The sequence below is a fragment of the Zalophus californianus genome, chromosome X (assembly GCF_009762305.2).
Source record: "Zalophus californianus isolate mZalCal1 chromosome X, mZalCal1.pri.v2, whole genome shotgun sequence".
In the NCBI taxonomy this organism is placed as follows: Eukaryota; Metazoa; Chordata; class Mammalia; order Carnivora; family Otariidae; genus Zalophus; species Zalophus californianus.
In genome coordinates, this window is record NC_045612.1 from 34,400,855 (window position 1) to 34,422,645 (window position 21,791).

At 33.6% G+C, this 21,791-nt stretch overlaps 1 protein-coding gene across 1 annotated transcript in view; it reads right to left on the bottom strand.

The window, feature by feature from the left end:
- The window catches only part of HTR2C (5-hydroxytryptamine receptor 2C), a 282,888-nt gene that overhangs the window by 45,755 nt on the left and 215,342 nt on the right, over positions 1–21,791 (bottom strand). The window contains exon 5 of the mRNA XM_027609567.2: positions 10,364–10,564. Coding sequence (XP_027465368.1) covers positions 10,364–10,564 — 201 coding nt within the window. The remainder of the gene's footprint in view (positions 1–10,363; positions 10,565–21,791) is intronic.

Sequence of the window (21,791 nt, forward strand, 5' to 3'; positions counted from 1 at the left end):
TGAACTATGGCTCCTAATGAGTCATGAAGGCGGACAAAATTTCTTAAGGCAGTACCTTACTGAGTATGGAAATAACTAAATCCCTAATATGGTGGAGAATTTCATGTGGCAATGGAAAATGGCCCTGGCCAAAGGAGAAGGGTGAGCCAACATGTGAAAACCAAGATAGTTCAAAAATCAAGGCAGAAAGTAAAGAAGGCACAGAGAAAATGATTTTTAAAAAAGCCATGCTTGAAGGAATTCTCTGAGTAATTGAACATGGAGATTTGGAGAGAACTATTGTTCTTGTTGTCATGGGTGTACCTGGCTCACTTAAGGAAGTGAAGATGGGTCTTGGGTATGATGAGAACCATTCCTTTCACAGAGGTAGGAGAGAAGGAGGTATGGATGCATAAATAATTAACAATAAAGGCTTAATGGGTGGGGGGATGGGGTAACTGGCTGATGGACATTAAGGAGGGCACTTGATGTAATGAACACTGGGTGTTATATGCAACTAATGAACCACTAAATTCTACCCTGAAACTAATAATACACTATATGTTAACTAACTTGAATTTCAATAAAACAACAACAACAACAGAGGCTTAAATTAAGAAAGCGAATGAGGAAATGGAGAGACTGGAATGTGAAAAATATTAAGGAGAAATATTTAGGAATATTGAGGACAAGTTGTGTTCCTTTGCCACGCGGAGAAAGAGAAGAATTCTAAATGATTCTCAGGTTCCTTTTTGGGTAAATGGGAGAGGCTGTTGCTGTTCACTTGAGAAACAGAAATGTGAGAGGAAGAAAAACTGGAGGTAGGGGAAGGTTTTGAGTGCAACTTGGCAAGATGGCATTTGAGATACATCTCCAACATTCATCTCTATACCCCTGTACATCCGAAACTAGAGATCTGGATATAATCTGGATAGAAAGAGAAATGTTTACTTGAGAGTCATCAGTAGATAGATTTTAGTTTTTTTTCTGTGGATGACGTAAACCAGGAAAACTGTATAAGCAACTGGAAAGAATAGACTCTTGGGGAAGAGGGAGAGTAAAGCAGAAAATGAAGAGAATAAATAAGAGCAGACAGAAAGGTAAGAGTGAAGAAAACAACAAAGAAATGATGTCATAGCTTGCAGAGGAAGAGAGAATTATGAGGAAATCATTGTCAACAGTTTCAAGTGCCGCCAAAGAAGCTAAAGTTGGAAACACAGCTCTTAAAAAGTATGGCCCATGGATACCTGGGTGTCTCTAAGACTCTTTGAGTGGTATTGTGAAATCAAAACTACTTCTGTAATAATCTTACTGTGCTATTTGCTGTTTTTACTGTGTTTACATTTTTAGCAATGTGAAAAATAATAGTGGGTAGAGCTGTCGGTGCCTTAGCATGAATCAGGCTAGTGACACCAAGTTGTACAGGTAATCATTGTTTTGTTCGCCACCACACGCTTTCAAGGAAAAAAGGCCAGTTTTACCCAAGAATGTCTTTAGTGAAGCAGTAAAAAATATTAATTTTACTACATTTTGACTCTTTTAATAATCCATGTGATGAAATGAAAGTATGCATAAGAACACTTCTGCATACTGATATAAGGTGGTTACTTTGAGGAAAAGCACTTAAGCAGTTGTTAGAGTTGGAGGATGCACTGGACCCTTTTGCCATGGAATAACATTTTTCCTTGAAAGAATGACTGCCAGACACACTGACATTATTCATACTTGGATATTTGGCAAGTATGTTCTTAAAAATGGATGTGTTGAACCCGACAGGTCAAGGAAAAAGACAGATGGTATTTACCTCTAATGATAAAATTTGAGCAAGTGAATATTGGAACTATGGAAAACTGGTACACACCCCTGGGAGTTTGACACTTCTCTGATATTTAAAGACTTTTCTGACAATATTGGTAGGGATTATTAATGCATGTGATTTTTTGATACTGTATTAACATTTGGGAAATGTGCATAACTCAGGGAACCAATATTTTCTTTTTTTTTGAGATACATTTTACATTATTATGTTATGTTAATCACCATACATTACATCATTAGTTTTTGACGTAGAGTTCCATGATTTATTGTTTGCGTATAACACCCAGTGCTCCATACAGAACGTGCCCTCTTTAATACTCATCACCAGGCTAACCCATCCCCCCACCCCCCTCCCCTCTAGAACCCTCAGTTTGTTTTTCAGAGTCCATCGTCTTTCATGGTTCATCTCCCCCTCTGATTTCTTCCCTTTCATTCTTCCCCTCCTGCTATCATCATCTTCTTCTTCTTTTTTAACATATAATGTATTATTTGTTTCAGAGGTACAGATCTGTGATTCAACAGTCTTGCACAATTCACAGCGCTCACCATAGCACATACCCTCCCCAGTGTCTATCACCCAGCCACCCCATCCCTCCCACCCCCCAGGGAACCAATATTTTCTGAATGACCTATGCTTGATGTTACAAGATAATGCATAGATAAAATATCAAAGCGCAAGACAGATTAGTGGATTTTAATGTAACAGCATATGAAAAAATCAGTGATATGGTTTCCAATTACATATTGCAACTGAATTTAAGAAACAAAAAAACTTGCTGGGTTTTAGTGAGTATCAAAGAAAATGTCCACTATTATCTGAAAACATTATTAAAATACTTTCCTGTAGGGCGCCTGGGTGGCTCAGTCGGTTAAGCGACTGCCTTCGGCTCAGGTCACGATCCTGGAGTCCTGGGATCGAGTCCCGCATCGGGCTCCCTGCTCAGCGAGGAGCCTGCTTCTCCCTCTAATCCTCCCCCCTCTCATGTACGCGCGCTCTCTCTCTCTCTCTCTCTCTCTCTCATTCTCACTCTCTCAAAATAAATAAATAAATCTTAAAAAAAAATAAAATACTTTCCTGTATTGAAGCTACCTATCTGAGGATATGTATTTTCTTCACATAATTCAGCCAAAGCAACTCATTGAGACAGAAAAGATGCAGAAGCAGAGATGAGAAACTTGCTGTCTTCTATTACACCCGATGATAAACAGGTTTTTAAAAGTCTAAGAAAATGTCACTCTTCATTAACTTCATTTTTTTTTGTGGAAAATGCAGCGATTTTTCATAGAGCTATGTTATTTATGTTAGCATATAATGGGTTTCTTGTTTTTTAAATAAATCCATACATAAATAAAATGTTCTCAATTTTAATTTCTAGGACAGTAGATATTGATAAACTCATATAAACAAAAGCTCATTGGGGTCTTCAATTGTTTAAGTGTGTAAAGAGATCCTGAGACCAAAAAGTTTAAGAACTGATGAATTAGACAATTAAGAAGTCACTAATGAACTTACAGAGAACAGTTTCAGTAGAGTGATAGAGCCACAAAATTAATTCTTATGAGATGACTTATGAATGGCAACAAGGAAGACATGAAAGTGGCCATATGATAAGCTTGGCTGTAAAGCCTAAGGGAAAGACTGGCCATAATTTAAATTAGTATGTAGATTAGAGAAAATATTTTTTTTAGAATTCGGTTAACTTCTTCCTAGATTATTTTATAAATTTAAAGAGACCCCTATCAAAATGCGAACAGGATTTTAAATTGGGACTAGGAAAGTTAATGTTAAAGCTCATATGGAAAATTAAACATTCCAGCTCTAAAAGATAAGAGTTATGAGTGAAAACGAACCATATCAGATGACAAAATTTATTGTGAAAATTTCATAATTAAAACAGTGGAGAACTGGCACATGAATGGACACACTATTGGAATATAATGTAAACTTCAGAAATAGGCTCAGATATGGAAGAAAATTTAATATACTATAAAAGTGGCATTGTGAATTACAGACTATATAAACTTTTAAAATAAACAGCATGAGGCAGCTGAATGATTATTTGGAGGGAGATAAAACTGAATGCATATCTCACCACACACAAAAATAAACTCCAAATGGATCAGAGATCTAAATGTGAAAAATGAGGTAAATATGTGTGATTTATTGTCTAACCTGAGTGTGGGGCAAGAATTTATAACAATCACTCAATATAGAAATGGAATCTGACTGATAAAATGAACTGCAAAAAAGAAAATTCTGCATGGCAGAAGCACCATAAGCAATAGCAAATAGTAAACACAGAAAAAATATTTTCATTTATAACATGTAAAATGTTTATTATCTGTGCTGTATCAAGAGCTATTGAAATTAAGAAAGAAAAGGGTTAAAAAATAGAAAAATGAGCAAAAGGTACACTTTGCAAAAAACTAATTTAGGCAATGGCACTTAAGTGTATGAAAACAAGCTCAGCTTCTTTCATAACAAAGTAGGTGCAAATTGAAACTGCATTGAATTGATATTTCTCACTTATTAGAGTGGCAAAATTTTAGAAGTTTGAAGATGCACCTTTTAGCAAGGCTTTGGGGAAACAGGCTCTCTTACATTGCTAGCAGGAATGAAAAATTTTCGACCCCTTACTAATCATTACATATACATTTACTCTTGGTAAATTAGGAATTTCTGTTAGGAATTTTTGTTGAAATTAAATTTCCAAAAGTATGAAACATATACAGAATGAGAGGTATGCAAAGAGGTATGCAAATGACTTTTGGTGGCATTATTGGTAATTGCAAAATATTAGAAACAACTTCAAATGTTCATACTACATAGGAGATTGGTTAAATAAATTATGATGTATCTACCCAGTGCAGTACTAGCGGATGTAAACAATAGAAGGAATTTGGCTTTTAAATGCAGTGTTTTGGCCATTTATATGATATTTGGGTTTACATCTACCATCTTGCTGTGAGTTGATATAGAATGGTTCCAGGACATACTATCAAGTGAAAAACGTCAACATGTTAACATGTATGTAGTATTTTATCTTTTATCTAAGAAGAGAAAAACAATATATGTGTTTTTTTTTTTTTTTCCAAAAATAAACTCCGGCAATATACTCTAGAAATTAGTGAATGGGTTAACCAAGAGGTAGAAGAAAGACTGATGTGTCTCTGGGTATACTATTTGTGTAGTTTTGACTTTTGGAACATAATATATTTTTGTCTTTATTTTAATTCTAGTTAGTTAACATACAGTGCTATACTAGTTTCAGGTGTACCATATAGTGATTCCACACTTCCATATGTCACCTTGTGCTCATCACAATGCACTCCTGAATTTCCACAACCCGTCAACCTATCCTTCCTGTTCCTCCTCCCTGGTATCCATCAGATTGTTCTCTATAATTAACAGTCTGTTTCTTGCTTTGACTCTCTCTCTCTCTCTCTCTCATTTTCTTCCCTTGCTTGTTTGTTTTGTTTCTTCAATTCCACATATGAGTGAAATCATATAGTATGGAACTTGATAGTAAGGCTTAACATATTAAAAAATAAAGTCAACAATGTGGGGTAAATCAATATTGAGTGTACACAGAAACCAAAAAGTCCCTAACAGTAAACAATTGGGAACAGAACCACATAGAAGAAAACAATTCAGACTAATCCTAGCATTTTGAGCACAATGCTTTGGCTATATACCCTTGGTGGGAGACATTGTGAAGACAAAAAAATCGCAATAACAATTTTAAAATAGCGTTTTATTTATTGTACTGGTATGAGGATAGAAATTCTGAAATGAATTTGTTGTATTGTAGGATTTAAAAATATAAGTAATAAGTAAATAAATCTATTGATGCTTTTTGGGGACCCAGTTGCTCACTGTGAGTAAAATGAGGAATAATAAAGAATTAGGGAATTAACAGAAGAATCCTGTGTTACTGGATTGGGATTAAAGGCCAAGAAGCACATAGAAGCAAAAATGTCCTAGTAGCAATGAGCATACCTAGATTCCATATCTGGTTTTAGAAAACAATTGACCACTAAAAAGAACACAAGTTCCTTATATGAGAGGACTGATTGCAGAACTGGGGCATGGAAAGTAAAAGGTGAATCTGGCATCATTCATGCCAGAAAGTAAGTGCTCAGAAACTGATGGTACGTATTAAAAGGAGTTCTCATGAAAAAATCTAGGACAATTTGAGGATCAAAATAATTAAGTACAGCAATGACTTAAGTTATATTGATTACAACAGAATTCAAAAGTTTTTACCAATATGAATAAATAAATGACAAAGGGTGGGAGGGAAAACTCGTCCTTACAGTATAATGCTAACTGAGAGAGGAAGAAAGAATGATAAAGTAAGAAAAATTATCATTCTATAATCACATAATAATAAATGATTTAGGGAAGAATTATCAATGGATTTTAAATTACTGGGTCAAAGTTTGTTGGAAAGTAATTTCTTAATTTCCAAATATATGAGGTTTTCTAGTTATCTTTTTTTAAAATATTTTATTTACTTATTTGACAGAGAGAGACACAGCGAGAGAAGGAACACAGGCAGGGGGAGTGCGAGAGGGAGAAGCAGGCTTCCCGCTGAGCAGGGAGCCCCATGTGGGGCTCGGTCCCAAGACCCTGGGATCATGACCTGAGCCGAAGGCAGACGCTTAACGACTGAGCCACCCGGGTGCCCCTAGTTATCTTTTGATAAACATTTCTATCTCATTTGTATTTCAGCCAAAGAATATGCACTTTATGATTCCAACAGTTTGGAATTTATTGAGAATTGATTTATAGCCAAATATATGGTCAATTTTGATAAATATTTCTTGTTCAAATGCTGGGAATATATATTTTTCACTTGTTAATGAGTTCTGCTTTGTTCATTCTTCTCATACAATTATTGAAAAAGGTATGTTTAAAATTTCACACCATGATTGTAGATTTGTCTGTTTTTATAGTTCTGTCCAGTTTTGATTTAGCATTGTTGAAGCCATATTATTATACACATACAAGTTCATTATGCTACGTCTTTCAGATGAATTAAATCTTTTATCATTATGAAATAAACTTTAAAAAATCTTTTTTGCTGAAAAATCTATGCTGTCAGATTATTAATATAGCTACACAAATTTTCTGTCAGTTACTGTTCGTGTGGAGTACCTATTTTTATTTCTCACTTTCCTTATGATTTATATATGCCTTTTGTAAACGCATAGTTGGATTATTTTTTCAAATCCTGTCTGACAATATTAGAATATTGAGTTCCATTTTCAATTGGTATAATTACTGATACATTTGGTTTCAATTCTGCCATCTTAGTACGTTTTTATGTTTTCCCACCTGAACCGTGTTACTTTTTCTATCTTTTATTGCCCCCTATTGGATTTGCTTTTTTATTCTGTAATATTCCTCTGTAAATTTGGAAGTTAAACATTCCTTTTCTATTAGTGATTGCCTTTGAATGTACAAGTTATACCTTATTCATCAAAGCTTAATATTAAATATCATTTTTATCTTTCTCCTGGATAATGAATAAAGTTTGCTTTCAGCTTGTTTACTTATATGCTATTTTTTTGTGAGTTTTAGTTCCATAAATATTCTGAACTTCAGAAGGCATAATTATTTTTGTTTTATACAGTCAATTTTTATTCATATTTAACCACATATTTACCATTTTCTTTTTTTTCCAGTGATTCTTTTTTTTTTTTTAAATTTGAGTATAGTTGACACACATGTTACATTTGTTTCAGGTGTACAACACAATAATTCAACATATATCATTTTCATTGTTTCTTGCACCTCCGATCTTCCATCTGTGACAATTTTCCTTTGTTTTAAGAACATCCTTCAGGATTTCCTTAAGTAGGAGTCTGATTTTGTCTTGTTCTCCTGACTTTTGCTTGCCAGATAAAATCTTCATTTCACTTCAATTCCTGAGGTATAATTTTGCTGAGTATATGGTTTTAATTTAGCATTCACTTTTTATCAGCAGATCGACACTGTCATTTCAACATCTAGTTTTCATTGTTGCTGTTGAGAAGATATTCATCCATCTTATCATATTTCTGTTGAAGATGATCTCTTTATTTTTTCTCTTTAAAATCAATTTTTTTCTTTTTTTCTGTAATGTTGTTATGAGGCGTCCAAATGTTGATTTGTTCTTATTCATTCTGCTTGAGGTTTGTTGAGTTCTTTCAATGTGAGAATCGGTGTCTTTCTTCAATTCCAAAAGCCATTATTTCTTCAAATATTGCTCTTCTGCCATTCTTTTCTCACCTTGTAAAAGTCTTCTCGTTTTATTTTGTTTTTAAGGTTTATTTATTTATTTTAGAGAGACTGAGAGCACATGCATGGGGGGCAGGGACAAAAGGAGAGGGAGAGAGAAACTTAAGCAGACTCCGCACCAACAGTGGAGCCTGATACAGGGCTTGATCTCATGACCCTAGATCATGACCTGAGCTGAAACCAAGAGCTGGACGCTTAACCGAAGGCACCACCCAGGTTGTATGTCTGTTCTTACTCTTTCCTCTCTCTTTTGTATTCTTCTAATTCTCCTTGCTTCATTCATCACTGTTTCTTCTAATCGACCTCCAGTAATGTTCTTTTTAGTTATGTCTAAACTGCCTTTGCGTTCTTGGGTTTTTGTGTTATGCCTAAGCTCCAGGTTTTCCAACTGCTTCTCAAATCTTAAATGTCCCTGTTTGTAGTTTGTAGTTTTTTGCTGAAATATTTAAATTCAGCTTATAGTTTTCATATGCAGAATACAAATAGTTCTTTAAAGTCTATGTCTAGTAATTCCACTACCTTGAGTGTCAGTGAGTTTGTTTGTATTATCTTTTATTATGTTATAGCTGATTCAAGTTATTTTGTCTTTTCATGTGTCTGTTTATCATTGTACTCTAGCTACTGGAATTAAAAATTATTAAAAGAAATAATTTGAAGTGTACAGTGATTTTTTTGCTTATATCAGAGAAATTGGAAACTTGAAAAATATGAAATCATCTTAATCCAATTTTCAGGCTTCAGATTTTTATTGGTTACCCACATAACTTAATCCTGGCCTGAATTTCATGTCAAGAGTGGTTTAAGCCTAGTCCATCCTTATTTCTAGTGTACAGGTCTTTGGCATCCAAAAAATAAGCTCAAGTTGGTCGACCCTTACCATACTCTGTATTCCTGCTTTAGGTCTTCTTTGCTTGTGAGAATGTGAAATGAGCTTCGCAACATTTCAGTCACATCTTCAGGTTTGCAAATGCATCCTTGGCAAAAGTGACCCAAAAGTCATAGTCATTCTTCCTGGATTTCTGTCTTCTTCTGGATTCTTCACTATCTTATTAGCTTCTCAAGGCTAATAGTATTTTTTTCCATACTTTTTTGTTGTCTTTAATACAAACATCATTGCAGATTGCCCATCTGTCATTATTAGAAGCCAGTGCCCCTAATACCCTAATTTAATTTCGCTGTATATTTCCTTTGTAAGCACCGTAAGAACTGGCATTTTTTCAGATGAGCTCTTTGGAGCGGAGGAAGTAAAATCCACGAGCCCTTGAATATGTAGGACAAATTGTGTAAATAGATTCACTTTTTTTCCGGGAGAAGTTTTGTTGCTTTTTTATCCAAAAGTGTGTGTTGTTTGTGTGTGTTCACCTACAATAGAACAATCTTAAAACTTAAATTTATTCTATCAATAAACCCAGAGTCAAAATCTTCAGATGATATCAGTGAAGACCGTATAGATGTCTTATCTTGTTCTAAACTTTACCAGAACCTTTTATAGAAACATTACTCTGAGGAGGAATTATTTAATGAGACACTAAATATAAGTTTCAACTGGAAGAGGAGGAAACAAAAGAAAAAAAAAAGATTGTAAAAGCCCTTACAGTCCAATTGGTTAAGTTTTGTGACTTGAATATTAGCATTTTTAAGGCATTTGTGAATATCTCAATTATAAGCAATAAGATGATCATTTCTCTCCCTTCAACCTCCCCCAAATCTTTAAAGAATGGATTTTTTCTCTTTTTTGTATGAGCAGAATCTAAGAAGATATTTAAAAACAGAGGCAAAATAGTATATTTTAGGTCAATTAACAGCATAAATTTAGACATGTTTACTTCATGAAGATTCATTTGACACTATTGATTTTTCCACTCAAGAAGATGTGAAATTAGAATAAAAATATTAAGATTAATATTCTGTGATAGATTTATCTTTTGGAAGATTTTAATGCTATATTTAAAAAATTTAGACTAACATATATCTTTGTCTTCAAATCGTTTTAAATATCTCAAAGATTATGTATCTGTGTTGCAGAATTCATTGGCATACTAATGCATAAAATAATTTAGCAGCATAAATAGAAACTTTACATTTACATATTAACATACATTACATTTCTTTCATTATTGTTAACCTAAATATCAGATATATAGGTTAAGAATAATTCTTAAATAGAATCCCGATTAAACGCAAATGTTACCAGTCGACGTCTGTACGTTGTTCACAGTACATAATCCGAAAGTATTGAGCATAGCCGCTGCAATTCTAATGGCCAAGAAAGTTATTTACCTATCGAAATTGCCCAAACAATAGCAATCTTCATGATGGCCTTAGTCCGCGAATTGAAACGGCTATGCTCAATAGGATTACGTATTGCTACATACCGATCCAGCGAGATAGCGCAGAGGTGCATGATGGACGCTGTAGAAAATAAAACATCCAAAGAAATCCAGACGGGGCACAAATATCTAGGTAGTGGCCAGACATAATCTGAAAGAGAAAAGAGAGAAGACAAGAACATATTATCCAAATTAAACCATCTAGTTTTACATTTTAGTCTACTTTTTTTTTCTCTCATAATCTAAGTTTTTTAAGGAAAATGAAATTTGGGAAACTTTATTTTCCATAGTAATGATAATGATGACAATGATGATGATAATGCCTTCTGTGTTACATACATTATTTCTTATTGAGGTAAAATTTACATAACATTAAATTAACCATTTAAAAGTGTACAGTCCTGTGGCATTTAGTACATTCACAATATTATGCAACCTTCACTTCTTTCTAGTGTCAAAACGTTTCATCATTCCAAAAAAAAACCACTATTCATTAAGCAGTCACTCCCCAATCTCCCCTCCCCCAGCCCCAGCAAATCTCTAATCTGTTTTTTGTCTCTATGGATTTATCTAATCAGGATATTTTATGTAAATGGAATCACACAATAGGTGCCTGGCTTCTTTCACTAACATACTGTTTTCGAGGTTCATCCATTTTGTAGTATGTATTAGTACTTTATTCCTTTTTATGGCTAGTGCTCTTATTAGTTGAGTTTTTTTTTTTATGCTCTTGTAAATAGAATCCTTTTTAAAATTTCCTTTATGGACAGTTCATTGTGAGTATGTAGAACTGTAACTGCTTTTCGTGTGTTAATCTTGTATACTGCAACTTTGCTGCATTCATTTATTAGATCTATTTTTGTGTGTGAGGGTTCTTTAGGATTTTCTGTTTACAGCATCATGTCATCTTTGAATGGAGATAATTTTACTTTTTCTTTTCCAATTTTCCTTTGCCTTTTACTTTCTTTCTTGTTTAAGTGCTCTATACGCAATTTCTAGTACACTGTTGAATGGAAGTAGTAAACACAGCCATCTTGTCTTTTTCCTGATCTGAAAAGAAAATCTTTCATTCTTTCACAATTAAGTAGGATGTTAGCTGTGGGTTTTTCATAAATGCCTTTTATCATGTTGAGGAAGTTTCCTTCTATTTCTAGTTTGTTGGGTGTTTTCATCATAAAAGAACAATGTTTTTCGTCAAATGCTTTTTTTTTTTGCGTCAGTTGAGATGATCATGTGGTTTTCTTACCTTAATTCTATTAATGTGATGCATTACAGTGGTTGATTTTTACGTGTTGAGCCATCTTTGCATTCCTGTGATAAATCTCATTTGGGCATGGTGTATACTGTGATTTAGTTTGCTAGTATTTTGTTGAGGATTTTTGCATCTATATTTATAAGTAATATTGGTCTATACTTGTCTTTTCTTGTAATGTCATTATCTGGCTTTGGTATCTGGGTAATGCTGGTATAATAGAGTGAGTTACCAAGTGTTCCCGCATCTGCTATTTTGTAGGAGTTTGATAAGAATCGGTGTTCATTCTTTAAATGTTGGTAAAATTTGTCAGTGAAGCCATGTGGTCCTGGACTTTTCTGTTCTTGTTTTCTTCTATTCTCTATTTTGTTCATCTCCAATTTAATCTTTACCATTTTCTTTCTTTTGATAGTTTGGGTTAAGTTTGTTCTTTTTTAGTTCCTTAAGATCTAGAGTTAGGCTATTGATTTGGGATCTTTCTTCTTTTTAAAGGTAGGCATTTACAGCTATAAATTTCTTTCAGAGCACTGCATTCGCTGTACCCCATAAGTTTTGATAAGTTTTCATTTCACTCTTCTCAAAATATTTTCTAATTTCATTTGTAATTCCTTCTTTGATCTATTGGTTGTTTAATAGTGACTGCGGTGTTTAATTTCCACATATTTATGAATTTATCAGTTTTCTTCTGTTACTGATTTCTAGTTTCATTTCATTTTGGAGAAGATCCTTTGAATGTTAATATTTAAAAATTTGAATGCTTGTTTTGAGTATGATCTATCCCAGAGAATGTTCCATGTGCACTTGAGAAAAATGTGTTTTCTGTTGTTGCTGGATGTGGTGTTCTATATATGTTTGATGGGATTAGTTAATTCATGCCCTCTGTTTTCTTCTTACTTATCCTCTGTTTAGTTGCTCTATTCATTACTGAAAATAAGATATTCATGTCTCCAAGTATTATTTTAAACCTTTTTCTCCATTTTTGTCAGTTTTGCTTCCTATATTTTTTGGTATCTGTTGTTGGATGCATATTTAGTTGAAATTATTATACCTTCTTGATGCTTTGACATTTTTATCAATATATAATGTCTTTCTTTGTCTCTCATAACAATTTTTGTCTTAAGTTCCATTTTGTCTGACACTAATGTAGCCACCTCAGGTTTTATTGGTTACTATTTGCATGGAATATCTTTTACAACCTTTTACTTTAACCTATTTGTAACTTTGAATCTAAAATGAGTCTCTTATTGACAGCATATACAGGAAGGTTCTTTTTTAACTCATTCTGACATCATGTATTTTTAACAATCCTGTTAATCTGCCTTATAACTGGACAGTTTAGTCCATGTACATTTAAAATAATTACAGCTACCAGAAGAATTTATTTCTACATTTGTTATTTGTTTTTATATGATACATACCATTTCCTCATAAATTTTTCTGTTATTCACTTTATTTGTGATTAATTGATTTTCATAGGATAACTGTTGATTTTTTTCTTGTTTCCTTTTCCATATATTATTTTAATTTTTTGTTAACTTGGGAATTAAAATGATAATCTTAACATTATAACAACCAAGGTTTAATTAATACTAATTTTGTTTCAGTAGAATACAAATTTTTGCTCTGTTGTATCTCTTTCTGTCTTTGTTATTGTCACAAATTACATCTTTACACGTTGTGTGGCCATTAACATAAATTTATAAGTATTTCTTTATGTATTTGCCTTTTATAGAAGATAGTAAACAAAAAAAGGAATAATCCCAAAGCTAGAAAAGAAATAAGAAGGTAAGTAATCTCACTAAGTTAACATGTATGAAAAGATGAAGGACCATAGAAAAGTTTAAAAGTTCCCATAATTCATTTCATATAATAATATAGTGTCAATTTCAAAATCTATAAAACACTGAAAAATGAGACTAGAGACAAATAACATTCATTGGTATAGATTCAAAGTTACAAACAAAATATTAACAAATAGAATTCGGCAAAGTGTCAAAGGAATAATACGCCATGTAAAAACAAAAACTATTTCAGGGATGCAAAGGTAATTCAATATCATAAAAATCCACCAATATAATACCTTATCTTAACATTTATAAAGATATTTTATGACCTTTTAATAGATATTGAAGAATAGTTTGATAAAATACAGAAGCTATTCCTAATTAAAATTTTAATTATATAGTGCTGAAAGGAATCCCCTTAAATTTTATAATTTACCAAAAACCAATAACAAATATTATAAACAATAATGAAATAAGTACATTTCCATTACATTAAATTCAGAAATTGGACAGGACAGAAATTTACAGTCTTCAAAACAGCTACCATAACCATGCTCAATGAAGGAAGGGTGGAAGCTCTTGAAATAAACAGAAAGAGGACATCTCAAATAAGTAGAATTGATAAAAAGAACCAGATGGAGAATTTAGAGTTGAAAAAATACATAATATCTGAAAGAAGAAAATCACTGTATGGTCTTAATAAAAGAATAGAGATGACAGATGAAAAGCCATTAAAACTGAATGTAGATGAATAAAAATTATCCAAACCGAAGAAGAGTGAGAAAAAAATTGAAAATAAATAAATATAATAGGGACCTATGGAACAATATGTAGATGTGTATCATTTGTGCCATTGGAATCTGAGGAGGGAAAAATTGATACAGAAAAAATATTTGAAGAAATAATGGTCTAAAACATCCCATATTTGATGAAAAACAAATTTACAGATTTAAGAAGTTCTGCAAAACCCAAATGGTTAAACTCAAAGATAATCATGACTCAAAGATAAAGGAAACCATCTTGAAGCAGCTGAGAAAAATGACTTTTTAGGTATAGGGAGCAATGGCTTGAACAACTTCAGATTTTTCATCAGATATCATGGAGGCCAAAAGGCAGTATAATCACAATCCAGAATTCTACATCCAGTGAAAATATCTTCAAAAAAAAAATGACTGTGAAATAAAGAAATTTTCATATGAGGGGAAACAATGAACTGATTGACAGGAGACTTGCTCTAAAAAATGTTAAAAGATGTTCTTCAGAAAGAAAGAAATTATACTACAAGAAAACTTGTAAACTTCATGAATGAATGAATGAAGAAGAACAGAATTGATAAATAATTTGGGAAACAGATTATTTTTCTTATCTTAGGTCTTTAAAATACATGTGACTATTAAAAATTATAACGTTGAGAAGTTTCTCCATGTGTATAGATGTATCCCCATATTACAATTAAAACAAAAAGGAGGAAAGGAACCTATATGGTTATAAGGTTTTTATATTCACTTGAAGTGATAAAATAGTAACTGTAAGGAAATTGTGAAACTTTAGGTATGTATATTTTAATCTAGAGAGCAATCACTAAAAAAAAAACTGTATGAAGAAATATAGTCAAAAATCCAGTAGATCAATAAAAATGGAATACTAAAATAAAATGCATAAACCCCAAAGTAATTCAGAAATAAAAAAAGGAATAAAAAGAGATAAATAGAAAACAATAAAATAGTAAGCATAATTCCAAACTAAACAATACTTGCACTAAATGGAAATGGTGTAAAGTATAAATTGTATCAATTTAAAGAGATAGCCATGCTGGATTTAAAAGAACAAAAATAAATATTACCCAGTTATATGCTGTCTATAAGGAACCTTACATGTTTGAATATGATGCTATAGGTAAATATACAGTAAAAGGACAGAAAAGGACACACAATGCAAACACTAATCAAAGGACTACTGGAGTTGTTATGTTAATATCAAAGTAAATTTCAGATCAAATAATATTACTAGGAATAACATAGACCATGTTACAATGATTAAGTTGTCAACTTATCAAGGATATATAACAATCCTAAACATTTATGTACATAATAACAGAATTTCAAATTTCATGAAGCAAAAGAAAAGAGGAAATCAAAAGTACAATCACAATTATACTTTGAGATTTCAACATCCTTTCCTCAGTGACTGACAAAAGTAGGCAGAAAATTGCCAGTGATAAAAAAACTGAATAGCATTAACAATGAACTTGACTAAATTGACATTTATAAAACACTCTATCCAACAGTAGAAGAATACACATGTTTTTCAAGAGCCCATAAAAAATTGACCAGAAAAGACCATATGCTGGGTCATAAAATAATTCTTAAGAAATTAAAATGATTGACATAATGCAATGTCAATTCTCTGACCTTAACAGAATTAACCTAAAAACCAGTAACAAAAAGATATCTTGAGAAAGTCCAAGCATTTGGAAATTAACACAGTTCTACATAATTCACGTTTCAAAGAAGAAGACTCAGATTCAATTAAGAAATAATTTGAACTAAATAAAAATGAAAATAAAACATATCAAAACTTGTGCGATGGTGCTAAAGCAGTGCTCAGAGGGAAATTTCTAACATTGTTAATTTTAGAAAAGAAGAAAATCTCAGAACCATGATCTAAATTTCCATATTAAAATCCTAGACAAAGAAGGGCAAATTAAAATGAAAGTATCAGAAGAAAGGCAGTCATAAATATAAAAGCAGAAATCATTGAAACTGAGGAAGGACAATAATAGAAAAAAATTCAATGAAATAAAACATTTTTTTTAAAAAAAAGATCAATAACATTGAGGGAGAAATAAAATTAGAAGACACAAATTACCAATATTAGTGATGACAGAGGGACTATCACTACAGACTCCACAGGCAATTATAAGGGAGTGTTATAAACGATAGTTTGTCCATAAATTTGCATGGACATTTGGGTTTTTAGACATAAAACCACAAATTTCTGAACCATTCACTGAATTCAGGATTCCAGTGGAGAGTCTGTGCTGCTGAGGGAAAAATAAGATACAAATACGTTGAATCTTCAACCCAGAGTTAACCTTTTCCTTGGGCTAAGATTGGCCCACTTGCCACGAACTAAAGAGTGCCAAAGCCAGGGATGGTTGACTGGAAACTTAACCTAGATTTGACTGCATAGCAAATAAACCCTTTTTAGGACTCCAGGGTCTTTTGAGATGGCATCCCAGGCTGTCACTCAAGTTGGTACTATTGACAGAACTAATTGTCTCCCAGCAAAGTCTCCTATAGGTATTTCCCATATATGGGTCCAAAGTGAAATTTTTAGCAATTTACCGTGAAAATTGGGAAATTAAGTATAACAGTACATTTAAAAAATAAAGCTGTATTTATTCCTTTTAAATGACTTATTTTTATTCTGAGATTATATCCTCTCTCTAGAATTCAGAAGCAGAAGAGTCCAGCCGATAGGATTGGCTGGATTTTGCTTTACCGTTTTATTCCTGCCTGTGTATTTTTGAAAACGCAATTCTGCTTTTGATATTTCTTATCACTTTGCCTTTGACAAGAGTTCCCTGGATATGACTGGATACTGCATCTGACATCAATTATATCTTATAAATGCTTTTGGGAACATGCCACTAACTTTCTCCCTTGGAATCACACCCACCTCCTTGTAACTTGATTTTTCTCTGATAATTAGACTCTGTTTCCACCCACTTGAACTTGATTTAGAATTATTGGATCTTCTCTGTACTACTGTTCCAAAATCTTTTGCTTCTGACATTGAGGCATTTTCAAAATTTACTGTTAACTTGACCTTGATCTTACAGATCGATTTGACCTTGACCCCGAACTTACAGAGCCACTCCCAGAGCTACTGCCTGTTCTGAGCCAAGGTGATGACACCCAGTGCCCTCTCCTCTACTAAATACATATGTCAGAGTGCCTTTTTAGTTATCCAGCACAGCATCTGTATTTCCGTGACACGCAGATTTCATGGTTCTTCAGTGAGGCGGTGATGTTTCTTGTATGTGTCTCGATGAAGTGGGCGGGGAGATGGGACATCCTACATATGCAACCAGCCAGCCCCCTAACTATAAAATAGGGATTTCCTGGCAGCACTATGCAGGATGTTCAACCTCCCCGCCCATGTGAAGTTTAACTGCTGCACCACGAAGTTCCGCTTTCTGCCAAGGGGCTTGCTGTTGATTGATGCTTCTGTGTGTGAACATGAAGGCCTCTTCCAACCTGATCTTCTGTTCCTGATGAACTGGTTGTGATTATTAATAGCCTAAATGATCTAGAAGCCTGGTAACTAATAACCCACCTCGTATTCAAACTTAAGTTCCATATTCTAACAATATAATTTTCCATCGACTAAAATAAAAAGAGAAAATTCCCCTGACACCTGAAAGGTTTGATATGATGTAGAGTATCTTTTGAAAAACACTCTGGATTTGTTCCCCGGAGATAGTCCCACAGTCCATATACCCTGGAGTTTTCCATATAATTTACGATTGAGTTCCTTTCAAGCTGACTTTAAGTCTCTTCCTACGGGCAAATGGTAAAAAAAAAAAAAAAAAAAAATCTGGTGATATTTTTTTCAGTGGAAGACTCAACAATTTTATGGATCTTGGGGGGTGGGAAAGAGAGAAGGACATGGAAGAAATCATGACTATTTTCCTGGTGGTCTTTGCTTAACCAAGTATACCTTAATGAGGATTTGTGCTACATGACTCCACCCTCTAGTCATCTGATTTCTTGGAGAAGATTATTTTTCAAAAGAGAAAGGAATTTAAAACAGCATTTCACCCAAGCCACTTAGAAAATTTCATACTTAATTTGAACATTTGAAATTTATTTTTTTTAAAGATTTTATTCATTATTTTTGAGAGAGAGCGAGCGTGAGAGAGATCACAAGCAGGGGGTAGGGGTAGAGGGAGAAGCAGACTCCCTGCTGAGCTGGGAGCCGGATGCGGGACTCTATCCCAGGGTTCTGGGATCGTGACCTGAGCCGGAGGCAGATGCTTAACTGACTGAACCACCCAGGCGCCCTAAAGTTTAATTTCAGTAGGAATCAAATAAACACAACAAATTCATATATATATATGTGTGTGTGTCCTTTTACACAGAGAGCTTCTCTTTATACAAAGTTCTTGATTAGGTTGACGAAGTTACTTTCTATTTTAGTTTTTTTTTTTTATTACAAAAGGGATTTGGATTTTGTCAAATGCTTATTTGTGTCTATTGAGGTAATCAGGTAGTTTTTTTCCTTTATTTTATTAATAAGGGGTATTACAACGATTGAGTTTCATATGTTGAACCAACTTTGCTTTTCTGGGATAATATCCATTTTCTTAGTGTTCAGCCGTTTTTATAGATTGCTAGATTCAATTTACTAGTGTTTTGTTAAGGATGTTTGCATCTATATTCATAAGAGATGTGGATCTATAGTTTTTTTATTTTTCTTGTGATGTCTTTGGTTTTGGCGTCAAGATAATACCAGAATTCCCCTCTCTTTTATTTTTGCAAGACTTTTTTTTTTAAAGATTTTATTTATCTATTTAACAGAGAGAGACAGCAAGCGAGGGAACACAAGCAGGGGGAGTGGGAGAGGGAGAAGCAGGCTACCCGCCGAGCAGGGAGCTCGATGTGGGGCTCAATCCCAGGACCCTGGGATCATGACCTGAGTCTAAGGCCGACGCTTAACGACTGGAGCCACGCAGGCGCCCCTTTGCAAGACTTTTTGAAGGATCGGTATTAATTCTCCTAGGGAACTGCCAAATAATTCAAATCATGGCAATTCTCTGGAAATGAAGGTCTGAAGGAGCTCTAACCCTGTTCTGTTCCCCTCTGGCAGCTGTTAGCCAGCTGGTTTGCACCCTGGTTGCAGGCTATTGCTTTTTAAGGTTACCCGGAAGCCTCAGAGGGGAAATGAGACTGGAGCAAGTTAAAATGCCACAGAGATTGCTGCTTTTACCAAGTTTCAGTCACTTTTCTTGAATAAACACTCCCCAATTGCTGTAAGCCTTCAGTTAATCTCCAGAGTCCTGAATTAGTTGAATCTGACAATTTTTGTCATTTTTCCTGTCGCTTTAACAAAGAGAGGATTTTGGAAGTCCCTAGTCCACCATTTTTGCTGATGTCCACAATAAAATTTTTGTGTAAAAAAATTCAATTTCAAATTTTATAACATCAGAGACTTTAGAAACTGTAGGAAATCTTTCATGCTGAGACCATATTATTAGTATAGAGAATGGACATGGGGATTTTGAATAGTAGTATGAATGAGAACATGGAAATGTCATGTTCATATCTAGTTCCCAATATCAAGGAGTATATCATATACACTGTCCTAAATTAACCTATAGGTATATTTTACAATGTTTTATAATGCAGCATTTTAACATTAATAATTGTCTCAAATATTTTATGCCACTCATTTCTTTATCTTTTAAATTTTTATGTTTAGATCTTGCTGCAATTATTTTATTCCAGTTTATTTTGCATTATTTAAAAGTATTGTCAAATTTTGTATTTATATGTAGCCAAATCTGTCAGTGTTCTGATTCGTGTCATCAAATATGGCTTGCTCATCTCAGATGTTAGGTAAATAGCCACTAGTTAAGTAAATATCCTAACCACTTTCTTCTTGTTTTTCTTTGCGTAAGTTTTAAGGAGTCACCTTTTTTAATCTTCCTAGAATTAATTTTTGAGTGTGAAGAGAGTTGAGTATCTCAAATTTAACATGTTTTCTTTCAGCATTGACTTTGATGCCTCATTCATCATAAATAGTGTGACCCATTGCTGTACTTTTTTTTCCCTTTTGTTTCTATCTGCTTACTCCTACAACCGCACATTATTATTATACTGGCTGTTGGCCTAGAATATATTAAAAATGGTTTTTCTATTACTATCTTCGGAAAGTGCTTATTAAGAGTATGCATTGAAGTTTATTAAATGATTTTTCATGAACTATAGCGTATTGTGTTTAACCTACTGTAATACCACATTTATATGTTTTATAATATAGTGAAAATCCTTACATTCATTAGATAAAAAGAAACTAGCATTAGTTAAGTGTATTTTTTCCTAGGAAACCTTATATGGACGATATCATTGATGCCTCAAAATAACATTATAATGTAGTTACGGAGTAAAACTAAAACCCCTGAAGTTTGGTGATGTTCACGCTCCAGGTGATGCAGTTGATAATTTGGAATTAATATACATATGAAAAAAAGAGAAAAAAGAAAAATATACAGATGAGAAGCCATGATTCCATCCTGCCTTTTCAATGTGTACTGTATTTCATTTAAAATTTTTCCATATTAATAACTAGGAGTTCACTGTATAAGCTAACATGTAAACAAAAATTTTAGTACAATGAGTTAAGTGCTATGACAGGTAGTGCACATGATGTTCTGGAAATACTGAGTGTGATAAACTTAACTCCTCCCAGGTTTATGAGATAAGGCTTCTCAGAGAAGGCTAGGGAGGGAAGAAAGTGAAGTCTGGAAGAAGCAAGTGATTTGGGGAGCACATCAAGGAGATCAGAATGACGTCTCAGAATAGGGTATTTGTGAATGAGGGAGTTAGAGAGTTGGAAGGAAGAATTTTACACAGTGGCCCCCAGTGATCCACAGGGGATCCATTCTAAGACCACCAGTGGATGCCTGAAACTGTGGATAGTACTGAACCCTATAGATAGTATGTTTTGCCTGGACCTACATACTTGTCGTAAAGTTCAATTTATAAATTAGGCATTATAAGAGATTAACAACCATAACTAATAATAAAATAGAACAATGTAACAATACACCATAATACAAGTTTTGTGAATGTGGTCTTTCTCTCTCTCTCTCTCTCTCTCTCTCAAAATATCTTATTGTACTTCAGTCACCCTTCTTGTGATGATGTGAGATGTCAAAATGCCTGGGCGATGAGATGCAGTGAGGGGAATGACGTCAGCGTGGTGATGCGGCGTTGGGCTATTAATGACCTTCTGAAGCTGTGTCAGAAGGAGGAGCGTCTGCTTTCGGCCTGTGTAACTGAAACTGTTGAAGGCCAAAACCACAGGTGAAGGGGACTACTGGATTTAGAAGTAGGAAGTTGATTATTGAGGTAGAGCAGTTCTTAATTTTTGGCAAATTAAAAGAATAGCCATAAAAATCATGGGGTGCTTGAATTTACAGAAAGGTTGTGCTTTAAAAAAGGCTTATTGCTACTTTATTTGGCAATAATTCCAACTATATGGTACCCTACACTTTCTGTATGGCCAATTTTTTCAGTTAATGCAGTTTTTCTCATTCTCCAACTTCCTTTGTC